Below are 21,426 nucleotides of genomic sequence, written 5' to 3' on the forward strand. Positions count from 1 at the left end.
TTGCATCTTTTTTCTAGTAAGCCAGAAACATAGCTGCTTTAATATTTATATGTTATGTGATAAACTGAGTGTTCTAAGACATATTTGTTATTGCATTTTTTTTGCATTTTTTGCCTGTTTCAACTCATAAGAGCATCTTTTGTTTCATTCGGTCATTTTTTAGGCATTTTCATTTAATTTTGCCATAAATCCCCATTATTAATGTAAAATAATATTTATATCCTTTGATATTTTCTCCACATATTTTGTCCATTAATATCCATTATTTTGTATAATATTTTAATCGTTTTTCCACACAAATATTGCCATTTTAACGTAGTACACCCCATGTAATGGATCAGTCCAACCACCCTTCAATGTAGACTCCTCTATGCCTGCTAGTTCCGGATAAGAGTGGCCTTGTGGTGGACTACATGGAAACTACATCAGGTAAAATAATTAATTAAAGTGTACTACTTAGAAAAATTGTGTAAAATTAAATAAACTTAAATGTTAGTACTAGAATTTAATTTAATTACTAGTCTAAATATTAGGTAACACAATAGTAATATGCGTTACAAAAGCGGTATGTTGACGTTTTCATGTTCGAGGAAAAGATTGAAAAAGGGAAACGTAATTGAGCTTTTTTAATTTCCGAGAACATGAAAACAAACATACCGCTCGTGCATCGTACATTATTTTGTGCAAAGATCGTTTATTACATACCTGAAAGAGGAATTTCTAATTAGTTGCAATGAAATCTCCATCTTGGTTTCTGTTCAATGACGGCAACTTTGGAAAACAAATATATCTATCTTCAACATTGTTCCTATAAAATGTTTTCTGTGTTTACTATACTGCAGCAGGCCGTGATATACGTCTGTCTTTTTTTTTCCCCCAGTCTATGATAAGTCTGGAATCTTGTTGATTTTTTCACGGCTTCCTTAATGTTACTTGCATTACAAATGCAGTAACTTTTGTGGTGTTGTAGAGTTTATTTAATTTTTGCAAATATTTAAAAACAATAATTAACAGTGCAATTTAGGTGAAATTGCAGTGGTAAGTTTCCAATTTATAATTATTACTATATTGAACGTCTTTAAAAATAATATGTTAAAAGCCTAAAGCAGTAAAATGAATATGACGCTTAAGCGGTAAGAATAGGGAAATTGTTATGTGTGTTACGTTGGGAATACTGAATGTGGTATTTCACACTTACCGCGTATTGGTTTTGTGCGGAAAGCAAGCAAATACGCACGATCTCGCACAAAACCTCTTTTCCTACTAAGCCAATTATGTAAGATCAATTTTTAGGTCATTTTTAAAAGATTTTTAGGTCATAAATGCATTGTTGTTAGGACATTTTTTCATGATTTATAGGTCATCAAAATCCTAGCCCTAATTATTACCGTAATAAAATTGAGTATTACTCGTACCTTAAACGTCTTTGAAGTTTAATAATAATAATAATAATAATAATAATAATAATAATAATAATAATAATAATAATAATAATAATAATAATAATAATAGCAGATTTGTACGTTTGATCAATAGATCTCATTCACTGGAACCAACAATCGTTATAATTCTATCATTCGGCAGGACAGTTTATCCAAACGGATTCTAACCTTAAAGTTGGTGCTAATTAAGGAACGAAGTTGAGACACCAAAACATTGCCTAGACGCGGCTACAGGTTTAACCCTTAAATTGACAAATGTATCCCATAGGATACAACAGGTTAATGTATATGCTATAATTTTAATAGAACAATAGAAAAAATTGGTATGAAAATTAAATAACCAAAATTAAACGAGAGAGAGAGAGAGAGAGAGAGAGAGAGAGAGAGAGAAATATCTCATCCGACCTTAATTAAGGATGACCACGCGGATCCGGAAATTAATAGCAAACAAATAAAATGAATTAAATATGAATAGTGTTATAAAAATAAAATGTAATAATTAAGCACCATTGATTATCAATTATGAAATAAAATCTTAGAAGATGACTATAAAATTATACTATTAAAAAAAGATTTTATGTAAAATTGGCATATCCTTAATTAAGGCCTTCTGAGTGGTATAAATGAAATTGTATAATCTGCAGGGAATCTTTGAGAATTTGCGAGATGATTTTTTGAATTTCAAAAGATGATATTGATAATTGTTTTAAAAATGATATGTAAATTTTGGTAAAGAACTCCGAGCACCAAAAAATAAACCTGTCACTGACCAATTGAACAGAGGGATGTTATACTTGGCACTAAAGTAGGGAATACAAGGTTCATAAATGGCCCTCTTTTCCTGATCAACCTGATGGGCTTGGTTTAGATCTCTCTCCATGCGTATGGTTGGATCTATGATAATAGCCTTTTGTTGTTGCCTGTTTATTGCTATTATATCCGCTCTTCTGTGAGAGTCGTCTTCAGAAATGCAGTGGACCTCTTCATGAACTTCCCAACCCTTGTTCCGAAGAAGACAGGCGATAGCTCCACGGACTCTATGATGCCTGTTGTTACGCAATAACTCTCCTTTCCGACAAAAGCCCAACACATGGCCAAGAGTTTCTGTCTCGTTGCAGCCTGGTTGACGGCAACGGGTTGTGCTGAAAGCTCTGCCAGGAACGGAGCGCACTGCAGTAAGGTTGCAGGACATCTTGATTGCATTAATATATTCTGAAGACGACAAATTCTTTTTGGTGTTGACCCATGAATTGGCTCTTGGATATTCTTCATAGATGACTACACCTTTCCCCTTATGAGGTAACTGACACCAGGATTCAAACGATCTCTTTCGCAATTCATCACGAAGATGTATTCCAGTTCTTCGAGGTGTTATGCTGGCTTCAGGAATTTTCAGGCGCTTGAGAGCAGTATAATATTAGACAACATATAAAATGTAGACATTGCGATAGTTGTTTTCTTTACAGTCCGACACGGTTTAATAAACTAGTATGAGAAATGAAGTTTTGCCAAATACCTTACTATAATATTACCGGACAGCTAGCAGTCTGTGTGCGAACGACGCTGGTGTTGCTACCAAATACCTTACTATAATAATACCGGAAGCTGTATACTACCAGCATTGACGTGAATGCGAAATATCGCGGACTTGACATCTAGCGAAGCGGCGTGGAATTACGTCCACAAATACAAATATTAACATAGCGGAAATCAGACTATTGTTTAAAACGTGAGGTACTAATGTGGAATAATATACGAGACACTTAAGAAATGTTGAAGAATATTTAATCTAAAGTTTTGGTATCTCAAATCGACCAAATATTGATCTCCAATACTGGTGATCGTCGTTGAACTACGTATGTGCGTCATCGTTTAAGTATTGCAGTTCAACGCGGAAATGCAATGAGCGTTTTGGGTACCCTTCCCGAGTCCAGCCCTTTGGATGAACTCTTTCTTTTGTAAAATTTATTTAGTATTCGGTATGTAGATATTTATATTTAGTTTTATATACTGTATGAAATTATTTAAATAATTTTTCTGTTTAATTTTATAAACATTTTTAACCATAAAAGATGAACATTAAAAGCACACTATTTTACACCAAAGCTGCATATTATGAGAAATATTGCATGCTTCATATTATTTTCCGTAATTAATTGTTGCGTATTTTTTCTTTGCTTTAGTGAGACAAAATTAATTCTGACATAACTATACAAATTTTTCATTTTTTTATTTTTAGCTATTATCTTGTCATCAAACATTCTTAAGTTTTGTAGTTCTTAATATTCAATACACAGCTGTAATCGGAGAACTACAGACAAGAGAATCAGACCTGTAAATTACTTTTTATACGTTATAAAAATTACACAAATGAAGACCCACATATTGGCATTTTGATGTCAGAGAATCTAAACCACCTGAACTCTAAATATGTCAGCAATCCTGCAGGTTATGGCCTTCGTGTAATTGCCTATTGTATATTGTAGTGTGTTTTGTTTTATTCTGAAATGCAATTAGTTCTCAAAACTGAAGAAAGATGCATTTTGGAAAATAGGAAAATTATGTAGGAAAACTAACGCTTCACTGAAAGTTACTATTTTTCTGAAAATCCTTGGATGCCAAGATTCAAAATGACGGGTCATTCATTAAAATCTGTTCAGCCGTTTTCCTGTAATTTCCATTACCAGTTCAAATTATATATATATATATATATATATATATATATATATATATATATATATATATATATATATTAGTGGCTTGTGCAGCAAATGCTGCAAACTAAGTTCATTAGACGTTCAAATAAACATTTTTCAGATTTATTTTCAATGAAGAATACCAAACATTCTGAAAGTTATTTGCTTCTATAATAATAAAATATACTCTCTCTCGAGCCAATACTGAAGAGAACCACGCATATAAATATCTACACCACACCGCCATTAAATATATGAAAAAGACCCAACCCCACTTGATTAATAACTATAAAAATATTTGATTTTTAATAATATTATTATCTTACGTAAGTTTTATAGCTTTCAGTAACATATACTATATATACTACATAGCCGCCACTCAGTAAAATATAGAAATCAAAATCTAATTTAAGTTATTCTCTACATCTACTTATATAACCCCAAAACGTTTCACTTTCATATCATCAATATAGCATTAATATGTATAATTAATGAAACATAGTCATATCATGGCATTAACTATAATAATATTTAATTTCTAATGGTAATAATGTCATCAAACCACCTCAAGTTTTGTAGTTTTGTTCCAATACACAGCTGTACCCAGAAAATTACACACCACAGAATCGAACCTGTAAATTATTATTAGTAAGTTAAGTTTCTAATAACCAATTTAATTTGAGCTCTAAATATGTCAGCATTCTTGCAGATCATGGCCTTCGTGTAATATTGTTTACTGTAGTATGTGTTTTGTTTTATTCTGCTTCGTTTCTCCTTCACAAAAAAGCGAAGGGAATATCAAGTCGGCCGTGAATGCTATTAACTAGTTCTCAAAACTGACGACAGATGGATTTTGGAAAATAGGAAAATTATGTTTAAAAATTGACATTTCACTGAAAACTACTATTTTTTCGAAAAACTTTGAGTTCGAAGCTTCAAAATGAGGGGTCATTTATGAAAATCCGTCCAGCCATTTTCCCGTAATTTCCATTACCAGTTAAAATTATATATATATATATATATATATATATATATAGATAGATAGATAGATAGATAGATAGATAGATAGATAGATAGATAGATAGATAGATAGATAGATAGATAGATAGATAGATAGATAGATAGATAGATAGATAGATAGATAGATAGATAGATAGATAGATAGATAGATAGATAGATAGATAGATAGATAGATAGATAGATAGATAGATAGATAGATAGATAGATAGATAGATAGATAGATAGATAGATAGATAGATAGATAGATAGATAGATAGATAGATAGATAGATAGATAGATAGATAGATAGATAGATAGATAGATAGATAGATAGATAGATAGATAGATAGATAGATAGATAGATAGATAGATAGATAGATAGATAGATAGATAGATAGATAGATAGATAGATAGATAGATAGATAGATAGATAGATAGATAGATAGATAGATAGATAGATAGATAGATAGATAGATAGATAGATAGATAGATAGATAGATAGATAGATAGATAGATAGATAGATAGATAGATAGATAGATAGATAGATAGATAGATAGATAGATAGATAGATAGATAGATAGATAGATAGATAGATAGATAGATAGATAGATAGATAGATAGATAGATAGATAGATAGATAGATAGATAGATAGATAGATAGATAGATAGATAGATAGATAGATAGATAGATAGATAGATAGATAGATAGATAGATAGATAGATAGATAGATAGATAGATAGATAGATAGATAGATAGATAGATAGATAGATAGATAGATAGATAGATAGATAGATAGATAGATAGATAGATAGATAGATAGATAGATAGATAGATAGATAGATAGATAGATAGATAGATAGATAGATAGATAGATAGATAGATAGATAGATAGATAGATAGATAGATAGATAGATAGATAGATAGATAGATAGATAGATAGATAGATAGATAGATAGATAGATAGATAGATAGATAGATAGATAGATTATGTCATACATAAATTGACAAAATTATTTATATCTAAGGACCGTATCAACATTTTTCTCGCAATCAACATGTCTTGATGGCTCACGTAACATTGACATATTTATGAATTTTGCAGAAACTTCCACCGTGAGGGAAATTTTAAATACATGTATAGATCCATAACAAAAACTATCGCTAATAAAATGGAACATGCTGTAGATATAACATTTCCTCGCAACTCACATGTGTTTGTGGCAGACGGAGCACACCCAGTCCGTGGATCTCACGCTGTACTCCCGGCATGCCTTGCAGACGCGCAGGCGACACGCTCGACAGAATGCACCCCTGTTCATGATGCGGCCCAATTCGGCCCGGCAACGCGCACAGGCCCGGCCCCCTGGGCTCGTCTCTTCTGGGCCCCAGCCCTGACCCGTACGGAGCGCCCCCTTGCGTCTCAGGGCCTGCAGCTCCGCCTTAAGTCTCCTGCGAAAGAAAGAAGGATGGACATGAATGTATGTTCAGTCAACAGTCCTAAGACTCGTTGGATCCAAATAAATGATATCAATAACGCATCACTCATGAGGCAATTAAGCCAGGAGATAATGGGGTAGGGTAGCGAGTTCTTTTTCCCCTTCTATTGCATACATCGCTGGCTAGTAACATATTACACCAATCACACTTAAGAACTATGCAATAATTGTTCTTCCTCTGACACATATCATCAAGATATATGTACTGCCTGATAATAGATGTACAAGGACATCATTTTATTTTTACTTCAATTTTTATTGTACCTGCGTTTCTAAATGTACTTGACTCCCACCCCTTTCACTAATGTCCTTGTTAACGTCAGTCACACAAACTTACGGCCGCTGTTGCTAGCAGTGAAATAAACAGTACAGAGTACAGTGTGTTTCAGAAATATGTTGCATTTTCTGTAGAAGAAAGAGCTTATATTATTGAAGTTTATTTTTACACAGGTATCGTGTGTAACATAACTGAATTTATCTGTGTGGACTGAGCACAAGTGAAGATTAGAGTACGGTACCCTATAATATGGTGCGGTACTTAACAGCATTATTTAAACAAGAGTTTTGTTTTACTGTTTGTTGGTATGAAGGACGACGATGGAAACTGGAATTACAACATAACCGAATGTGAACAACAGTTTTTTTTTTTTTTCACAATTTCCTGATTATATAATTACGGAATATTTTCGTAGAAATGTCATTAATCTGGTAGATAAATTTAGAGCAACAGAGTGTACAGAAAGGAAGAAAAGTGTAATATGGCCAACAAAGATAACAGAAGATGCTGTAGAAGATGCTAGAGAAAGGATGCAGCGAGGTCCTAATAAGTCGGTCAAGAAGTTAGCTGTAGAAATTGGGGTTTCTTACGGAAGTGCTCACAAAATTCTCAGGAATAAATTAGGTTAGTAATATGCTGAATAAAGTAGACATTACATAATGAATATAACAGCCTAAAGAGTTGAGTTTGTGAAAAAAAAAAAATGTTACCGGTACTATTCTACTGTTTTTTGATAAAATACTGTAAAAGTAATTATCAAACTGAAAATCGTAATACTGTATTTCCCTGCAACATAAATGGATACACTACTTTTCTCTCCTCCTATCGCTAGTAAAATGATTTGTTTACATATTGCACTAGCAATTCCAAACTCCTATAATAGAAGGGGGGTAACAGTGTTTCCGAGTATAGCCAGGTTAATGTTAAAAATGTTGGTAAAAATAAAGTGATGTCCCTGTACATATCAGCGAGAACCTCAATAATAATAATAATAATAATAATAATAATAATAATAATAATAATAATAATAATAATAATAATAATAACAATAATAATAATAATAACAATCATCATCATCACTGGCATTACGGCCCTTGTAGTTTAGCCTTAGCCTCCCTCAGAACATCCGACCAATCACTCCTGTCTAACGCTCGTCTTCTCCATCTTTTAATTCCAACTTTTGTTAGGTCAGCCTGAACGTCATCCAGCCATCTCAATTTAGGTCGTCCGACTTTCCTTCTTCCTACTGGCAATGCATCTAGTAGAGCTTTGGGTGTGCGATTGTTCTCCATCCTGGCTACGTGTCCCAGCCACTCTAACCTTCTGAGTTTTATGTCAACAACAATGTTGATATCTTTATATAATTCATATAACTCAGCATTTGTTCTGATTCGCCAAAACCCTTGCTCATAAGTAGGCCCAAAGATTTTCCGTAATACTTTCCTTTCCCAGGCATTTAAGATCTTTATTGCCCTTTCAGATAGAGTCCAGGTTTCACTTCCATATACTACTATTGGTTTAATAATAGTTTTATATATTCTTATTTTAGCTTTTCTTGAGATACACCTGGACTTCACAGTTTTATTTAGTGCCCAAAGACCTCGATTCCCAGCTGCAATCTCCTCTTTTATAATTAATTGATGAACTAGTGGACTTACTCGTGTTAAATATGTAATATTTGTCCGGCTTACAGCTGTTTCAGTGCATCACGCACCATCATCAGAGCCTACTACATCGCGGCGTCATCTCGAACTTCTCTGCCTGTTAGGAGGGTGTGTTTTATTGTTGGAATGTGTTGGATTGTGGAGTCGAATAGTGTGTGTGTGTACTGAAATTGATCTGTGTGTTGAGGATTTGATCAGGGTGTGTTTTAGTGTGTTTGTATATTTCGTATTGTTCTAGTGTGTTGAGTTTTTGGTTCTTGGGTTGTGTGTGTAGGATTTCCATGTCCGTATTTATGTTATTGCATGTATGGTTGGCATTGGTTATGTGATCGGCGTATCTAGATGTGTTGTGTCCTCTGGTTATAGCTTTAATGTGTTCTTTGTAGCGAGTTTGGAATGATCTGCCTGTCTGTCCTATGTAGAACTTGTCCATCTATTACATGTTATTACTATTACATTACTCAACACACTAGAACAATACGAAATATACAAACACACTAAAACACACCCCGATCAAATCCTCAACACACAGATCAATTTCAGTACACACACACACTATTCGACTCCACAATCCAACACATTCCAACAATAAAACACACCCTCCTAACAGGCAGAGAAGTTCGAGATGACGCCGCGATCTAGTAGGCTCTGATGATGGTGCGTGATGCACTGAAACAGCTGTACGCCGGACAAATATTACATATTTAACACGAGTAAGTCCACTAGTTCATCAATTAATTATATTCAAGTGTTAAAAGTGGTTTACGCAAGATTCAAAATGGACTTCTCTTTTATATCAGTCATAACATCATTATTGTCTTTCACCATGGAACCCAGATACTTAAAACAGGAAACTCTATCAAAATTAGTATCATTCAAATTAATCTTATTAGTATTGTCATGATTCATATTATACATGTATTAGTTTTATCATTGTTAATTTCCAGACCGGTTTTGATTGCTTCAGCTTCTATTTGTTTGAGTATTTCATCCATTGTACTTACATTGCGTGATAAGATAACAATATCGTCCGCATATGCCATATATTGTGCCGTTCTATTGATGATAATAATAATAATAATAATAATAATAATAATAATAATAATAATAATAGTAATAATAATAATAATAATAATAATAATAATAATAATAATAATAATAATAATAATACTTTGTTTGCCACAGATCAGTACATAAGAAAGTGAAAATGACATCGTCAGTTATGTATTCATTAAAAAGAAGCATCCATCTCACACTCAATAAATTCATTAATACTATAGAAAGGTCTTACAATTAGCCATTCATGTATAACCCATTAAAAAATTCCGTCTGACAGATTTTTGATACAGGCTACGTACTGGGGTTCTGTAAGAAGGGAGAGCTACTGCGTAACAACAGACACCATCGTGCCCGTACAGCAATTGCCAACCTGCTAAGAAACAGAGGATGGGAAGTACATGAGGAGATTCATTGTGTGTCTGAAGATGATTCTCATAGAAGAGTCGATATAATTGCCATCAATAGAAGAACCCAGAAAGCGATGGTCTTAGACCCTACGATTTGCTTTGAACGAGACACGAATCAAGCAGATTAATGTTGACAAGCGAGCTAAATATGTACCTTGTCTTCCATACCTCAGTGAAAAATATGGCATTTTGCTTTACAACTGGGATGTTGCAGGCTTACTATTTGGAGCGAGGGGTTGTTTACCAAAATTTACATATGACACCCTTAAATCCTTTCAAATTCCCTTTTATGAGGTTCAGAAGATTGTAATGGAAATTCTGAAGGCCTCTCTTCAAATTCTACACTATCATCTATATGTTAACAAGTACATTTTTGTTTTAATGTACAAATCGAATCATTATTTTGCTCGTTTCATTTCCCTTTATCTTTTATGTTTGTTAATTCCGGATCCCAGTGGTCAACCTCACTTGAGGACGGATGATTTGAAATAAATCTTAGTAGATAAAAAATTTAATTCATTAATAAAACATGTATTCAAACTTGAATTAAGCCTACAACATGGTATATAGACATTTACTTATTTCTTGTATTGATTGTATGTATTTGTGACCTTATTTTATAATCATGTAAATTATTATGGACATACATACATACATACATACATACATACATACATACATACATACATACATACATACATACATACATCATACATACATATAGACTTCACAATTCTGTGAAACATCAAACTTGACAGTGAAACTGCAAAACTTGTAAATAGGATAGTGAAAGCGAAGTCTTGATAATATTTAATTTTAATTTAGTGTGTTTCTATTCTTATGTGGGGTTTGGTAATTTGTAAATATATTTTAAGATGATTATATTCTAATTGCATGTGTAATGTGTAATTTGTAAAACTGATACTGTGGAACTATGTCCATGTCCTTAATGTCTTTTGATCTATCTGCGTAACTTACTGGTATATTATCTTTATCCTTTTGTGTGTTTATTGCTTACTGAATTGAAATCTAGGATAGTGAAAGTGAAGTCTTGATAATTTTTAAATATAATTTAGTGTGTTTCTATTCTTATGTGGGGTTTGGTAATTTGTAAATATATTTTAAGATGATTATACTCTAATTGTATGTGTAACTTATAAAACTGATCCTGTGGAACTATGCCCATGTCTTTAATGTCTTTTGATCTATCTGTGTAACTTACTGGTATATTATCTTTATCCTTTTGTGGGTTTATTGCTTATTGAATTGAAATCTAGGATAGTGAAAGTGAAGTCTTGATAATTTTTAAATATAATTTAGAGTGTTTCTATTCTTATGTGGGGTTTGGTAATTTGTAAATATATTTTAAGACATATTCTAATTGTATGTGTAATTTGTAAAACTGTTACTGTGGAACTATGTCCATGTCCTTAATGTCTCTTGATCTATCTATGTAACTTACTGGTATATTATCTTTATCCTTTTGTGTGTTTATTACTTATTGAATTGAAATCTGTAACTAGGAAAATGTAGGAGTGATATATACTTAAATTCTTGCTGCTGATGTAATTTCAAATTCTAACTAGGGAAACACAGGGTCTTATAATCTTCAATTAATAATGCTAATGTAATTTGAAAGTTTGTAAGTAGGAAGGTGCAAGAATTCAGAATTTGGAATGGTACTTAACTATAATTTATTCTCATCGCATATCTTATCACACATATTTATTGATTACGCAACTGGCAAATTTGCAATCTTAAAAATGTAATTATCTAGAAATGTCAAAACACGTAATATTACCTATGTAATGGGGCATGTTGAAATATATACTGTAAAAAAAATACATACATACATACATACGTCATAATTTTAGTTTGAATAAATAAAGGTCTAAAAGTCTCTTTATAGTTCAACATTATCCTAAGTGCCTTCTTTTGATGTAATAATATTTATGCTCGACCATGCCGAAATGTAGTAATTATACACCTGGTAGCAGACCTTTAATGCATGTCATTAAAGTACACCTACTCATTAAAGGTCAGGTCTTTCAGCCAATGACGGCTCAGGTTACAACTGTTCAGCCAATGACAGGTCAGCTTTCTACCGTTATAAAAACGCAAGCATCGATTATTCTCGGATATGCAATCGAAAGAGAATTAGCGAAAAGTCACGGAGGCTGGAAATCCAATACTGTCGCAGAAGGTTATGTTCTGTTACTATAATAATTAGCGTTAGTTGTAAATAATATTCAAATAAATTCAATTTGTCATCTCGTTTTTCAATGTCTAATTTAATTTCAATGTTATCTCTGTAGGTTCTTATGGCCTAGCAAGGTCAATGTGAACATCTGTTCCTCGGAAAAAATCAATACTTTCGCGTCTGCGCACATCTCACAACATATGGGACATTGGTCAAGGTCAGATACAAAGAAAATTAATAATATCGTTTCATAAATATCCATACTCGCTTCTTAATTACCTTCATTATAGGCTCGTTGCATAATGTACTATTTTGTAACATCTGGGCATGCTTCCACATATGTATCCCATAATTTATATTACACTGAAATAGTGAAAAATACACATTTCTAAGAATATCAGTTGAGATGCATTAGAGGTAATGTAGAGTGTATTGAACGTGTATTCCTCATTTATTTATTTATTTATTTATTCATTCATTCGTTATCCAGTCGGCCTGAGTGGCACAGAGTGCTGGCCTTCTGTGCCCGAGGTTGCGGGATCGATCTCGGCTGAGGCCGATGGCATTTAAGTGTGCTGTAGGCTAATGTCAGTAGATTTACAGACATGTAAAAGAATTCCTGCGGTACAAAATTCCAGCACACCGGCGACGCAGATATAACCTCGGCAGTTGTGAGCGCCGTTAAATAAAACTTAATTTACAATTTTTTTCACTATCCATCCACCAGTCCCTGCAACCAGAAACCGTGACTGGACAGAAGAATACAAAATTTTCAGAGAAAGTTACCCCATTATCGCTTTATATACCATAATAAATACATGAATCTGAAAAAGCTATGTCGTAGAACCTTGTTGTGAGGTGTGATTTGAAGACATGTGGTTTTGTCGCTGTGACAATTTTGTAACAGCTTCCGACTGCAGTTCCAACATCACAGCTCCGAGAAATCATAATAATACACTGCTCTCTAAATTGACTAAGCATATTGCGAATTAAATCCATGGCTTTCCCAAAACACGCCATCAGATATTTCATAAAATATAAAACTATTTTTATCTCGAATATCAAACAGTTGCCGACGTTAACTTTTGAGTGGGACAAAAATTAATTAATCAGGTCCCAGTTATGTTGTCCTTCAAGTTAATCTTCTGATTTGCAGTTGTCGGGACTCTGGATCTGTCATAAATATGTACATCATTAACTGCCATCACTGAGAGTCACATATCGGGCAGAGATTGAGATTAATAGAATTTTGCTCGTTTTTGCTTCCTTCTCGAGATTTTTTTGTTTGGGGTATTTCAAAGAACAGCCTCTGAAATTAATGGCATTACTTACGTTCACCCCGTATGTTTACAGATCTTACAGAGGATTGAATGCTGTATTTTCCCTCTTGGCAGAGGAGTGAATGCTAACAGAAGGCTGTTATCTGAGTGAGCTACAGCTGGAACAGAAGGCAAGCAAGTAGGCTTCGTGCATCTCAGATACCAGCTTCTCATTCTTCAATCTCTCCCAGATCCTCGAGTCCAGATCCGCAGGGTAAGGCGACTTCCCTATCCGTAACGACGCATTGAAATGAGGCAGATAAAGCCGGTGCATTGAGGCATGAATCCTGGAAACCCCGAGAAGTCTCCGATTGGACAAAAAAAGAAGTGCTCTGCGCTCGAGTGACGTGCGCTGCAGGTGATTTAAAAGGTCTCTCTAATTGAAGGTTAAAGCGGCCTGACTTCCGGCTAATGCTGGTATCAAATGTGTCCATTACATAACAATTCACAACAGTTTCCAATTACAAACTTTTTGTTGCATTGTCACCACTCATCCTGGATGGAAACTGAGATGCTTACATCACAGACGAAGCAATCTCTGATGTTCGTTACGAATATTATAACCTACTTAAAACTGTTCTATCATAAAAGGTAACACCACTGATAGCTCATATAACATAACTTACTTACAAATAGCTTTTAAAGAACCCGCAGGTTCATTGCCGCCCTCACATAAGCCCGACATCGGTCCCTATCCTGTGCAAGATTAATCCAGTCTCTATCATCATTTTCCACCTCCTTCAAATCCATTTTAATATTATCCTCCCACCTACATCTCGGCCTCCCCAAAGGTGTTTTTCCTCCGGCCTCCCAACTATAGTTCGACAACTTCAAGTGAAACCCCGTAAAACACGCCAACTTCTGGAATCTCTCTCTTTCTTTCTTCTTTCTCCCTCGCTCCTCGTCATTCAGTCACCAATCATTCACGTAAATATCTGAGAGGGTGTGTGTGGGCATCGCGACCAATAGAAGAACCACTCCCCAGTATTACCACAATAACGGATTCCTCATTTTTGCCTCGACTGTCGGCTAGGAAGGTTCCATTATGCTAGCATTGCAGGCAACTAGTCAACCTTTTAATGCTTTTATTAGCAGGTTTGACAAACTGTGAGTGGACCTGCAAGTACATAGTGCATAGTGCTCTCTCCCTTACCCCAGTGCTTTCTCACTTGCTCCTCCCCAAGACAGCCAGCGCTCACGTAGTAACTCGGTCAGGGTTTCAGTTCGATTTGTCAATCTATAATACTCTATAGGCTATGCATTTCTGGATTTGCCCATACGTGCTACATGCCCTGCCCATCTCAAACGTATGGATTTAATGTCCCTAATTATGTCAGGTGAAGAATACAATGCGTGCAGTTCTGTGTTGTGTAACTTTCTCCATCTCTTATAAATTCATCCCTCTTAGTCCCAAATATTTTCCTAAGAACTTTATTCTTAAGCACCCTTAATCTTTGTTCGTCTCTCTAAGTGAGAGTCCAAATTTCACAACCATACAGAACAACCAGTATTTTATAAATCCTAACTTTCACCTTTTCTGACAGCAGACTGGTTGAAAACGTTTTTCACCCGAGTAATAACAGGCATTTCCCATATTTATTCTTCGTTTAATTTCCTCCCGAGTGTCATTTTTATTTTGTTACTGTTGTTCCAAGATATTTGAATTTTTCCACTTTATCAAAGGATAAATCTCGTATAATTATAACTTAAGGAAGATTCGAATAATCACATGATTACAAAGGTTATAATAATTTTGTGAGTATAAAAGTTCTAATTATAATGATTATTACTGTTAAAATATTTATACGAATATGGAAGTTGAATATGATTAAAACGGTTGTGAAAAGTATATGATTAAGATTGTTGCTAAAATTGTATGATTATGACGATTTATTCATGGTTTTGTTTCATAGGGTAGTTGCTTCATTGAAAAACCCAGCATTCTCCAACTTTCCTATTTTCTGCCTTCCTTTTATTCTCTGCATACGAACCATGTTGTGATGGTTAAAGTGAGTACGTTATATTATTATGACAGCTGTGATGATTGTATGGTTATGATGACTGTGATAGTGGTGATAATACGATAATGCGATTTAAGGATAATTAATTGTTAATTAATTAATATGTATTCATATTTGTTCGTTGTTGTAATATAATAGTGTGATTATACAGTCTGATCCGTTTGGGTATGTATAATGTTAATTTAGTATTATAAACCTATTATGGTAGTAGGAAAAATTTCTTGCTCGTTATATTATGATGAAAAGATGGGAGTTTGCATACATGACAATCAACAATGCATAATTTGAAAGGACAAATGAAAATCATAGGTGATTAAAATGGCTACTACAAATCAACATCGGGCACAATGTGTTCTTTGGTATGCTAAATTTGAGAGTATTAAAAGAGTGCAAAGGGAATTTCGATGTGAGTATTGTGTGCGTAGTGAACCTAAATACGATTCCATAATGTTGTGTTTTCGAACATTTGTAGAAACAGGTTCTGTATTAAAAAACATGCAGGAGGTCGCAGGCGAAACCCAGTACGAGAAGCAGCTATCTCTTGGCTTTGTTTCCAAACTTCCCAGATCTAACCCCTCCTGACTTCTTCGTGTAGGGTTTTATTAAAGACATTGTCTATTCACAGAAACCCAGGAACACTGATGATCTGAGAGTAAAAATTACTCAAGCTTTTCAACAAATCACCCCTCTTATATTACAACGGACAAGGGCTGAATTGCATCACCGTTATGAGTTGTGCAGGGTGCGCAATGGGGGTCATGTTGAGCTCTGAGGAATCTCCCATCTTTCAGTGTTGTATGCACAAAGTTTGAACAAATAAAGTTCAGCAGTAAATTTTTTACGGTGTTTTTATTTTATCCATACCCAAACGGATCACCCTGTATGAATGATAATTGCGTGAGAGATAAAATAATAGTATTATTATAAATGACAGATGATAGGAACATGATGATACATTTTATGTCCTCTGTTATCTTTATAATATATAAATATCGTTCTGAGGGATATGGTGATGAAGTTAGTGTTATTGTGGTGACAAATATACATTATTTTTATATGAAATGATCTAGATATTGTTCTAAACCAGGCCTGTCAATTGATGCCCACAAGAGCAAGCGCGCGCTTTAGAGCCCAGGAGAGCCTGAGCGCTCTACAGCGGAAAGGAAAGAGAAGAAAGAGGTAGTATATGCCACTTGGTCAAGCTATATTCAGGGATGGCCAGCACTGATTCAATAGATAAAGGGAAGAGAACTTATTAAAACTGTATCCATGTTAATTTTTAGATTTGCCTGAGAAGTATAAGTCCATTATAAGAATGTAAGTTTTAATTTTAATGCTCATTTTTCACAAGTTTGATTTTTTTATTCAAAAGAAATATTTTCTCATCTTTTCGTATATAAAAGTGAAATTTTCAGCTATAGGCCTATTTATTTAGTAGCCTTACAGGATGTTTTCGTAAATCTAATATACCGTATATACGTATTACTGAAGATAGTGTATTGAAAATTTTGAAAATATTCGCATGGAAATTGTTTGTAAGGAAATGAATTAACAAAGCAACTACTGTTACATCATAAGCAAAAGATACGTGCCCATGTGTTGTAAAAATGTCAGCTCTATAGCTTCAGCACATTTCGAGAAAATAATTTAATATTCTGATGATAGGAAGTTGCTCACCAATATCACCTTAAAAGCAAAATGCGATAAGAGTTTTGTTATGTAATATTAGTTACACTTAAAACGGATACAGTACCTAGGTAACTTTGCTTTGTACTGTAATATTGCTTTGATTACTTTTGTAAGGCTAAAGATACCATCAATATAAATTCCAACTTATCATGTCATAGACTACTCAATGTCTTTCTTTGGAATATCACTTTCTTTATGAATGATGTGTTTCATCCACTTAATACAGTAGCTATAATATTATACTACTATGGAATTTAAGTGAATATTCCTTCTTAACTCTCTATTATGTTATTAAGATTTAAAACACATGTGCAATATTAAGAAATCAGTGTTAGTACTTTTGTTTTACAGACAATATAGATGATATTAAACAGAAAGAAGCCATATAAAAATAACGACATAAAATTTCACGTTCCGTTTGAAGTTTGTGCACCACTGTTTTCTTAATCCAACAGGTTGCTTATTCATATACACAACCCTTCCTCTTTCCATACTTAGCGCTTGCTGTCCGCGCACGACGTCCAGGTCAGAAAAATGCGCTTGCTTTGACATCACTGTTCTAAACTCTAAATATAAAAAACAGTGTCAATTTAAATCGTATTTAAAAGCTGCTAAAGGAAAGTGCGATATTTTGGTGAATGGCAATGAATCTGCTCTGCAGAATCCAGTTCTGCACGAGTCTTGTGATTAATGCGAAACCCTATAAATATCTGCACGGCACATGACGGCGATATGGGTTGGCTTTTACTGCCTGCAACAAAGAGAATCGCCACACGAGGGAGTCGGGTGGAGTCATTCGTCTATTGTCTCCGAAATACGATTACCGTTTATACCTGCCCCGTCCTCATTGTATCACTTCGGATTATAGGCTACCTGCTATACAATTGATTCGTTTCGCAATTATTCACGTACTCATAGCACGAACAAGTCGTAGTACGCCATCTGGGGCTTATTCCTAGAGATTATGGAGCCATAATACATTTACAATTCAACTGATGAAATTCAGCGAAATTGAGTTGTCGAGCTATACATTACAAATCAAACTTCTTTTGTTCTGTGGAACGAAACTGATAATAGACTATTAATTACTTGCAGGGTGCGAATTAACCGGGAGGATGAGGGATTCCCTCCCCCTATTGGAACTTTATCCCCCTCTCATAAATTCATATTAACATTCAGTGGCGGCTCGTGATAAAATATTATGTGTGTTCACAATTTTGTGTTCCAAAATCGAAGAAAATTTGAAATCGTATGTTTTTAGCCTAATATGAAATGTCATTACTATTAAATAAGAGAAAAATTCGTATGTCATGATTCCAATGTTTCACTGTCGACAAAACCGTATATAAATTCAAAACAACATATAATAATAATTATAATAATGAAAGCTACTCTTTTTATTCCCAATTTTTCCTGGAAAGCCAGTTTACCCAGTTCTTTACTCTTCAGAATTACTTGAACAGAGTTCATTGTTTACGTTTGTTAAAAATTAATATTACAAAAACAATTTATAAAAGCATGTGTTCAGTAATATACTGTATTTTGATTCACAACACACTGATACACTATAGCCTATACCAGTACTGTAATCCCATTCGCATAGATTGATTACTATAACTACATGCCAGTATATATTATTCTCAAATAATATACACCACCATACAGATATTTAAATTCATACCACCATCACATTCAGCCAGCACGTCTTTGAAAGCCAAATATGCTATATGCCGACACTGAAGTATAGTAATTCACAAACTACACTCTCGTAGCAGCACTATACACACATCCACATAAAATACAGACTTATTAAATTTCCTCCTCGAGATATAGCACGTAAACGATATGCATCGATGCACCTGACATCTGTAGGATAGATTCACTGTTCACTTAATGCTTTGTGCTCTTGACGAGTCATAAGCGGTCAGCGAAAGACAATTTTCTCACGCGCATGCGTGAAATTTCTGTAACCTTCTTGAAAAGAGCACGGTTTGTACGTGAACGGATGTTGCCAAGTTTACATAAGAAGTTTATGCAAGATGCGGGAAGTTTAAAATACTCGATCCTGATATTATACATCCCCACTACGCCAATACGGTATTAAATAATAAAACTAGTCGTGCATTAATGGAAAAAAGTTGTTCACGTGCTCTTGTGCTCTTATTGACGCACCGCCACGTAGCCAGGGATAACTTCTATTCCCCTCACAAAATATAATTGTTTTAATACGAGTATACTTTATAAAGTACAGTATAAAGTAAGCTAAGAAAATAATATTTATGTACAGTAGTGACAAAAAGAAACCGGACCGACGGAAGTCCCCGAAATGAGCCATGAGCTGACGTAGCCCATTTCGAAAGCCATTAGAAAATAAGCTGGTAAAATTCATGTTCTGGGAATAATAAGTTAATTAAGTAGTAAAATATCGCTGCAATCGAAAAGTATTGGGAATAAATTTGAATAAGGAACAAAAAAAAAAAAGTTTCCTTCCCAGGCAGGATTCGAACCACGAAAGTCTTAATTACCAGTCTATCGTGGCTCTGGAGTGAACAAGGCTCTGAAATCAGCTACAAGGGTCGGTCCGGTTTTTTTTGCCACTACTGTATTATCATCACCGGCAAGCTGACAACAATCAATAACTTAGGAATTACACATCTTATCTTAAGCCTACTCATGGATATAATTATTATTATGATCAAGATGAAAAACAAGCAACTCAGCGCGACGAAGCGTTGAGCCGTATCGAGTGAGGATAATAATTTTTATGTATGGTATTCTGTAGACCTATCTAGGATTTATCCTCTCCTCCTCAGAAATCTTAATTCGCACCCTGATTACTTGTAAATCAGACAGAATTTCACATGTATTAAAGGAAGTAATATAGCCTACAAAGTGATTCAGAATGACTGTTCCTTATTTTCAGATGTGATACAAGGCATATAATTAAACATATTTTATGCTCGACCATGCCGAAATATAGTAATTATGCACCTGGTAGCAGCCCTTTAATGGACCTCATTAAAGTACACTTATTCATTAAAGTTCAGGTGTTCCACCAATCAGAAAACACCATTGTAGCAATATGAAAGCGCAAGTATCGATTATTCTCGGATATGCAATCGAAAGACAACTAGCGAAACGTCACGGAGGCTGGAAATCCAATACTGTCGCAGAAGGTTATGTTCTGTTACTATAATAATTAGCGTTAATTGTAAATAATATTCAAATAAATTCAATTTGTCATTTCGTTTTTCCATGTCTAAATCAATTTCAAGGTTATATCAAGATTAATGTTCATTTTACTCTCTAGATTATATCAAGATCAATGAAATTTGTTCCTTGGAAAAAATCAATACTTTCGCGTCTGCGCACATCTCACAATTTACGAGATATTGTGCAAGGACATCACTTTATTTTTACCAACATTTTTAACATGAACCTGGCTATACTCGGAAACACTGTTGCCCCCTTCCATTACAGGAGTTTGATGTTACTAGTGCAATATGTAAACACATCATTTTACTAGGTATAGGAGGAGAGAAAAGTAGTGTATCCATTTATGTTGTAGGGAAATACGATATTACGATTTTCAGTTTGATCATCACTTTTACGGAATTTATCAAAATACAGTGGAGTAGTAACATTTTTTTTCAAAAACTCAACTTTTCAGGCGGCTATGTTCGTTATGTAATGTCTACTTTATTTAGCATATTAATTATTGATGTTATCATACAATATAGAGAGTGCATTTAAATTGAGGGGGTCATAAGTAAAGGGCTGTAAGTGCACTTAAGTTACTTTTGAGAAAATGGGGTTTAAATATTTAAGCTTTCGTAAAATCGGTGAAATTTTTTATTTAAATTTTAATGTGTGATGCGATTAAAATATCCCTTTGCCACAAAAATTTTAGATACTTTTGCTTACATTGGATGCACTTAACTCATGTTATTACAAATGTCACTAGCATTCCTTTGCTTCTAGCCACCTCAATTCAAAAAAAGCTAATCTGAATTTTTAAACAAGTTGCTGAAAATGGTTGCCGTTCATTACAATGCAGGCTTCAATTCAGTACGCATATTATTAAAAACATTTTGAAGCATATTCTTTGAAATTGAATTTATCGTTTCTTGAATATAATTTTTTAGTACGATATTA

At 34.0% G+C, this 21,426-nt stretch overlaps 1 protein-coding gene across 4 annotated transcripts in view; it reads right to left on the reverse strand.

The window, feature by feature from the left end:
• The window catches only part of LOC138698483 (uncharacterized), an 883,962-nt gene that overhangs the window by 562,056 nt on the left and 300,480 nt on the right, over positions 1-21,426 (reverse strand). For all 4 annotated transcript variants that reach the window (XM_069824439.1, XM_069824438.1, XM_069824440.1 and 1 more), the window contains one exon: positions 6,349-6,588. In XM_069824439.1, coding sequence (XP_069680540.1) covers positions 6,349-6,588 — 240 coding nt within the window. The remainder of the gene's footprint in view (positions 1-6,348; positions 6,589-21,426) is intronic.

The sequence above is a fragment of the Periplaneta americana genome, chromosome 4, assembly GCF_040183065.1.
Source record: "Periplaneta americana isolate PAMFEO1 chromosome 4, P.americana_PAMFEO1_priV1, whole genome shotgun sequence".
In the NCBI taxonomy this organism is placed as follows: domain Eukaryota; kingdom Metazoa; phylum Arthropoda; class Insecta; order Blattodea; family Blattidae; genus Periplaneta; species Periplaneta americana.